Source organism: Protobothrops mucrosquamatus, unplaced genomic scaffold, assembly GCF_001527695.2.
Source record: "Protobothrops mucrosquamatus isolate PMUCROS unplaced genomic scaffold, P.Mucros_1.0 scaffold44, whole genome shotgun sequence".
Classification (NCBI taxonomy): domain Eukaryota; kingdom Metazoa; phylum Chordata; class Lepidosauria; order Squamata; family Viperidae; genus Protobothrops; species Protobothrops mucrosquamatus.
Window position 1 is genome coordinate 12660 of NW_015386426.1, and position 7927 is coordinate 20586.

General features: G+C 38.7%; 1 protein-coding gene across 1 annotated transcript in view; it reads right to left on the bottom strand.

The window, feature by feature from the left end:
- Nucleotides 1-3983: 3983 nt before the first annotated feature.
- LOC107283590 (venom factor) overlaps nt 3984-7927 on the bottom strand; it is an 88747-nt gene continuing 84803 nt past the window's right edge. The window contains exons 38-40 of the mRNA XM_015811522.1: nt 7348-7431; nt 5516-5651; nt 3984-4202 (exon numbers count right to left, since the gene is read on the bottom strand). Of these exons, the coding sequence (XP_015667008.1) occupies nt 4061-4202; nt 5516-5651; nt 7348-7431 (362 nt within the window). The 3' untranslated portion in view covers nt 3984-4060. The remainder of the gene's footprint in view (nt 4203-5515; nt 5652-7347; nt 7432-7927) is intronic.

Here is a 7927-nt window from a genome sequence, read left to right on the forward strand (position 1 = left end):
TGGAATGAGGATAGATGGGGGGGGAAGAGAAGCAAACAGAGGCCTCCGTTTGCTAACTCCCTGGGGCTGCAGAGAACAGTCTTCCAAAGGAGCGTTGATCCCAACGCTGCTCAGGGGACTGCAAAGGTAAAAAAAACCTCTATTTTTTCAATTTTCTAAAATTCTATGGATAATCCACGATGTTAACTACCTGCCTGTGAGCCAGTTTGCCATGTCTGCTCTGGGCCAGATCAAGTCGAAAACTGGGGAATGATAGGCCCAGGACAGGCGTGGCAAGTTTGGCTGACTTGATCTGATTAGGCAGGAGGATTAAGTTAACCCAATCGTGGATTATCCATCTCCAGTGCTGTAGAACCACGCCCATCCCATTATTTAAACAATAATATTAGAGGAGAGAATAGTTGTTGATAGTGGAATGTCCTTGTTTGTTGTTTATTTTAACTTTGTTAGGATATTGAATTTAGTAGATGGAACTGTAAAGTGTACAATAGGCCAGAATACACAGTTATAATTGATTAGAGAGTGCTGACTCATGCATGATGCAATCTACGCTATGATTGGTTGCCATAAGTATAAAAGGGGAGTTTCCCTTTTCCCCCTCTTTTTTCTTCTGCATGTTCTGCATACTGTTTAACTTGCTTCGTGATATTCCTGTGTTCCTGACTATCTTGCGTTTTTCTTTCTGAATGATGACGAAGACTGCTATAAGATTGAATGTTAAATATATTTATATAAATAAAAGACTACAAGTTTGTGATAGTGTCTCCAACTTCATCTGGACAACTGCTGCACAATTCCTTGACAATCTTAATACATTTTTAAAAGCTTCTCGGAGAAAGGTACCTGTAGTAGACAGTCAATACTCTGATCCACCTTGATTACTTCTGAGATCACTTCTGCCAGTTCCTTCAGAACGTTGGGGTGTAATCCATCTGCTCCTGGTGATTTGAACTCATCTAGGGTGGACAAGTGCTCACTTACCATTTTCTTGCCTATCTCGTGTTTCTAATCTGTTTTTTACTGTACTGTTTTTGATAGGTTGGACTGTTTTTTCCCTTTGTGTAAATACGGATACAAAAAATGAGTTGAGTAGTTCTGCTTTCTCCCTGTGGCTTGTCACCTTCTTGCCACTTTCTCCCACTAATGGACCAATCATTCTTAACTTTTTTCTTGTTTTTTACATGTTGAAAGAAGCTTTTTTTGGGGTTATTTTTGACTTTTGTTGCAAGTCTTAGTTCATTTTGAGCCTTCGCTTTCCTCATTTCATCTTTGCAGGCTTGGGCTATTTACTGATATTCTGCCTTAGTTATGTGCCCCTCTTTCCAGTTTTTATACTTGTCCTTTTTGTCTTTCAATTTATCAGAGTTCTTTATGTAGCCATACTAGTTTCTTTTGAGAGCTATTATTTTTCTTCTTCATTGGTATTGTGCTGAGCTTTTATAATCTCACTTTTCAAAATTTCCCAAGCTTCTTGAGTTGCTTTTCCCTGGAGGATTCTCATCCATGGAATCCTTCCCAAGCCCTCGCTAAGTTTGTTGAAATTAGCTCTCTTAAAGTCCAAGACTCTAGTTTGACTATGTTCTATTGCTTGTGCTTGCATCATGTTGAATTCCAATATTGCATGATCACTCCCCCCCCAAGGTTCCTGTGGTTTCAACACCTTCTATCATTTCATCTCTGTTAGTGAGAATTAAGTCCAATATGGCTGATCCCCTAGTTCCCTTCTCTATGTTATGGTTCTGACAGATGAAATACTTCAAAAGAACTTTGAGGCATTGTTTTCCTTAAATAATCTTTTATTTGGGAAACAAAGTATCGGCACTACATAGTTGAACCCAAAAACTAAATTCCCCTCCCCTGGATACAAAGTAACAAAGTACAATTCCCACCCCCAATAAACAGTCATAAATCACATTCCCCAATTAGCTTGAAGCATGGGCTTTCTCCCCAGCTCTCCAGCCTGCCAAAACGTTATCAGCTCTGGACCCAGTTTGTCCTTGGATTCCAGGGGCAGAGTTATTATTATTATGACTAACTGAACTCTCATTCCAATCCCCCCTCCCAGCACCAACTAATTATAAAAGCATAGAGAAAATGGTTTGTCAGGAATCTGTTTGATCTTCCACTTGGTGCAGAGTTTGTCTCCCAGTTGATTTGGATATTGAAGTGAAAGCAGTTTCACCAGTATTTGAAGATAACACAACTTGTATACAAATGGCAACAGGTGAGAGAATAAAAACCAGAAGCAAGCATGTTGATATAAACTATTGTAATGTCAGAGAAGCAGTGAAAGAAAATGTAATAGACCTAATTTATTGTCCATCAGAAAATAATTTAGCTGACCTCATGACAAAGCCATTAAGTATACAGAAACACAAGGATGTAGTAAAACAACTTGGTTTAATTGCTGTCCAGAGATAAATTGGAGGGGTATTATGATATTGAATTTAATAGGTGAAACAGTAAAGTGTACAATAGGCCAGAATACAGTTATAATTGATTAGTTAGAGAGTGCTGACTCATGCATGATGCAATCTACGCTATGATTGGTTGCCATAAGTATAAAAGGGGAGTTTCCCTTTTCCCCCTCTTTTTTCTTCTGCATGTTCTGCATACTGTTTAACTTGCTTCGTGATATTCCTGTGTTCCTGACTATCTTGCGTTTTTCTTTCTGAATGATGACGAAGACTGCTATAAGTTTGAATGTTAAATATATTTATATAAATAAAAGACTACAAGTTTGTGATAGTGTCTCCAACTTCATCTGGACAACTGCTGCGCAATTTCTTGAAAATCTTAATACAACTTTTTTTAAAAGCTTCTTGGAGGAAGGTACCTGTAGACAGTCAATACTCTGATCCTCCTTGATTAATACTTAGTTTTGGCTCTAAAATCAGTATTTCTCATTTTTTTATACATTATATATAACTTTGAAGAACATTAAAGAGGGGATCCTGGCAAATAGACGGGGAAGAAATGGAGGTAGTGACAGATTTTATTTTCCTGGGCTCCAAGATCACCTCAGATGGGGACTGCAGCCAAGAAATTAAAAGACGCTTGCTCCTGGGGAGGAAAGCTATGGCAAATCTAGACAGCATACTAAAAAGCAGAGACATCACCCTGCCAACAAAAGTGCGTATAGTCAAGGCCATGGTTTTCCCAGTTGCAATGTATGGATGTGAAAGTTGGACCATAAGAAAGGCTGAGCACAAAAGAATTGAGGCCTTTGAACTATGGTGCTGGAGAAGACTCCTGCGAGTTCCTTGGACTGCAAGGCGTTCAAACCGGTCAGTCCTAGAAGAGATCAACCGCGACTGCTCTTTAGAAGGCCAGATCCTGAAGTTGAAACTCAAATACTTTGGCCACCTAATGAGAAGGAAGGACTCACTGGAGAAGGGCCTAATGCTGGGAAAGGAAGACCTGGAGGAACGTTGTCCATGGGGTCGTGATGGGTCGGACACGACTTCGCAATTAACAACAACAAAAGAGGGGATAGCTGCAATCGATATTCAGCATTTCTTTTGTGACCCAGATATCAACTTGTGATGCAATTTGTAATGGATGGAAAGCTATATGCATGGGAGAAATATATATGGGCATGCCTTTGCAATTTTCAGGAAATGAAAAAGCACTTTGAGTATTGCCTTTGGTGGAAATTCAATAAAATACAATGATCTATCTATTCTAATTACTAGGAAGTAAATTTCTATCCTGCATCATGTTGAACTGTGCCACCTAATTCTCTTCCCCAGTTAATATCCACCCACTAACTCATTCATCCATCACTAAAACAATACTTTATAATCTTCTCCGAGAACTTTGATTCTTAAAAGGATCAGAAGAACAAAAAAGAATAATCCTGAAACATCATTGCTTATTAACAATCAACAGGATACCAAAGTAAGAAATCAATTATTTATTTTATGTATAAACAATTTTGAAGGAAAATAGCAGAGCAAAATGATAAAAAACTAAAAAATCAAGAGGAAAAGTAACATATGTATTGATTCAAAGATGTGTCTTCTGAGAATTTTCTTCCTATCATTGATTCTTCTGTACCTTAATTAGGGCAGCCAAAAATAGTCAGTGTGTTGGACAACTGAGTAAAATCATTGCACAAATTCTGGAATTCTTCATCCTGACATTCATCTTCAGTTGGCCACCTCTCGATCCAGGTGTTCCTTGTAATCAGGTAGGAAATTCTGGAAAGAGGAAAGAGGCTAGGTTAAAACTTAATCCTGCAAGGAAATTAGTTCAACTGTTGGAGCAATGTTCTAGGTTTGAACTGAATCCAAGTATAGTTTCTAATTATTTCATCCTATGAGTATGACATTTTAACTTAGATTTTAATTTGAGGGTGAGAAAAAAAACTTTTCTTTTTCCTTAAAATCCAAATCCTGAAAGAACTGAATTCTGTAAAATTCAAATGGCGCCTGCCATAAAAGACTTTACACATTTCAGTTGACATACATAGTGGAAAATTGTATCTGAATGCTACAGATGTATACTATCAACAAAAAATTTAAAGCATGTTTGTAGAACCCAAATGGAATGAAAAGCCCCTCCAATGGCTCACAGCTACGACTTCTCAAAATCAACCAGGTAAAGAGAATAAGAGATGCATCAAACTTGTGGTAGCTAAAACAATCTTAAATTCAGGAAGACTTTAAGAAGTATTAGATAAAAATGAGAAAATCCTTATGTTGCTTTGGAAGGTTAAACCACCCAAGCAGTATTTTGACCTTCTTCAGGTAAATGAGTATCAACCTTAATGTTCCCCAAAACACCTAAAACAATAGGTGCACATTCCTAAACATAATAATAATACCAACTGACATGATAATCTATCAACTCTTTTTCATTTACATGTTTGAGTGTATAGAGAGGAACAACTAGGTGCAACCCTTCCCCTATTGAACTGTCTGTACTATAAACACAATGGTGGAAATAATTCAGAACAAAGTGAACAGGATGGATGGGACTAGTAGGTCCGGGCTGCAAAAATTTGGGCAACCACAAGACAGTAGCAAAGAGATACAGACAACTTTCATTCTTTCCTAAGTGAAAGATCTCACATGTGCAGATCCTTGCAGGCCAGATCTGGAGGCTCTGGGAAACTTGAGGTTGTGGTAGAAAAGACACCTCCAGGCAAGCACAGCTCCTCAGTATACAATAGAGCATACCGACTGTGTGACTTGAAGCATCTGGGCAAAAGCTTCAGATATTCCCAGAGAGACTTTGCTGGGGAGATGCTCCTATCCATACATGAAGCAATCTAAAAATCCCTGTTAAGCCTTCCACAGTCTTCCCCACAAGGTCATATGTAACCTGCAGAAGTCTTCTGTGGCATCCAATAAATCTGAGGAAGAATGGCTATTTTGATATTAGCAGATTCAGATTTGGTTGCTTTTTCTATGGTACTGTAGATATATTGTTAGCTGTTCTGTGAATTTGATAGCAGAACAACAAAGTCTACAACATTTTAGAAAATTAAAATAATTAGTGAAATACATACTCATCTTTCTTGTGCCACAGGTCACTGCTGAGACCCCAGATCAGATAATCATTGTTCACCTTCAGATTCAAAGCCTCCTGGCATTTCCTTTGACTGACATACTGGCGGGGCTTTGCTTGTGGATTTCGGTCAGTGCCTGCAGAAATTAGATAAAATCTGAATAAATATTTCAATAGGGGTATGGTGTTACTTTGGCAAGTAATGTTATGTAACCAGAGAAGAAGGAATAGCTGTATTTAGTGGGTGCATTGGTTCTTTCTTCAACTGCTATTGAATCATATTTATCACCCTGGAGGAAAGAAACCATCTTCTCAGCTCTATCTTTTTCCTCAGAAAAGCCAATTATATGCCACATAGATACCGCAGCATCTGACACTGAAAAACCAATTCCCTATCTCAGTATTGGAGCATTTTTCATGCTAACCTCATCTGTCTGTGGATCATCCACAGAAGATTCCTGTCAACAGAAGTGAAAGGGAGGCCATTTTTGCAGAGTGAAACGAATCCATTGGCAACCCCCACTATAACAGATCCTTCCCACACTTGATCTTCTAACTCAGGGGTCTCCAACCTCCGGTCCATGGACCAGCACCTGTCCATGGTCTGCCAGGAACCAGTCCGCGCAAGCAAGCAAAGCCCAATCCACGCACATGTGGAATCATGAAACCACGCCCCCATACAGTCCACAGAAAACTGGTCTCCACAGAACTGGTCCACTCTGCCCAAAAGGTTGGGGGCTACTGTTCTGACTCACTAAAACAGATTGATCAGGATACAGAAAACTGGTAGAATGATAAAAATGGCTCCTCCCTCTTTTTCAGATGTAACTCATCCCTAGTTCTCATCCTCACAGATAAAATCCTGAATCCTTATTTAAAACAGAAACATTCTGTTTAGAAAAACCCTATCATGAGTTTGAATAACAATGATAATGATGAGGAATAAGATGTTTCCTCTCTTTAAAACACAGAAAAAAGTGTAAAGAGATCAATTTAAAGGCAGCTCCTCTTACAAGCAAAAGAACACACCAGATCTACATCTATTTGTGCATCCTTACTGTAACCAGAAGCATTAAATTGGAAACTTTGTTTTAAGAAATATTAATTTGTTAAGTTGCATGCTATCCCATATTCCTTTTGGTAATTCATAAAGGTAAGAATAAGGAAAGTTTGAAGAAATTACTGAAACACATTTGTGAGGATGAGGAATCTTAAAGTGTTACAAAAAATTCTGGGAAATATTCAATCATGCACATTTTGAGAGAACTTCTATCTGACTTTACTGTTCCATAGAAATGTGAGTTTCTGTGCAATAAAATATTTCGTACTGACACTTGAGACACTGGGTTTTTAATGGCTGCCCTCTTTTACCTTACTCTTACGCAAGGAACATTCTAGGAAACACTGACATTCTGACCATAGAGATTCAGTAGGTAGGTGAAATTCCCCTGATATCTCGGTAACTCCCACCCTGTTGGCCTTCTAGAAAGCTTCAAGAGCTGGCTTCAAGCCCTTGGGTTAGGGTGATTGGGCTCCTGTCAGATACATTTGGGGGTATGGATGATATCAGCTGGATTCAGCATCTGTTCTTGCTCTTTATTCTTTTTTCCTATTCCATTAGTAATTTTACTACACTGCATTTATTATTTTGTTTGAATTTATTGTACATTGTCAATAGTCAATTAAGAATGGGGTGACACTTAAATTGAATAAATTAAACCAAACTAAATAGACTAATCTAAACTTTCAAATGGGGTTCAAATGAACTTTCAGATTTAAATAAAATGTTTCCATTATCTAATATTTGCTTTGCTTTAGGGGAAAAATTCTTACCTCCTTTAACAACTTCTAAAACATCCATGACATAGATATCACTAGCATCTTTTTCTTCTATGCGAAGCAACTTGGCTTTGTAGACTTTTAAGAACAAAGACAGAAACAATACTCGTTAAGAAAGCTGATTATTTTTCATCATGAATGGTATAATCAGTGAGGCACAGGTGCTGCTAGTTGCCTCTAGACATTCTCTTTAAAAAAAAATGTTTTGTAGTTACAAATCTTTAGTGCTTAGTAGTCATTCTCAATCATCCAGTCATCGTTATCCCAAACATGCTATTCCAAAAGGCAACTGGGTTTTCTTTCTTACCAAGAAAGTCCAGCTGCTTTTCAGAAAAACAGCTTTGGGACAGGTACTGTTAACGTTTCCACCTAGACCAGACATGTCCAAAGTCCGGCCCGCGGGCCATTTGCGGCCCGCGGCCCGGTTTAATCCGGCCCTCGAGCAGCCCTCCCTGCTCTATATAAATGCGGCCCTCCCACGGCCCTCCGGCAAGTCCCATGAGAGAGAGAGAGAGAGAGAGAGAGGCACTTGCACTTGCACTTCTGTCTCTCTCTCTCTCTCTCTCTCTCTCAT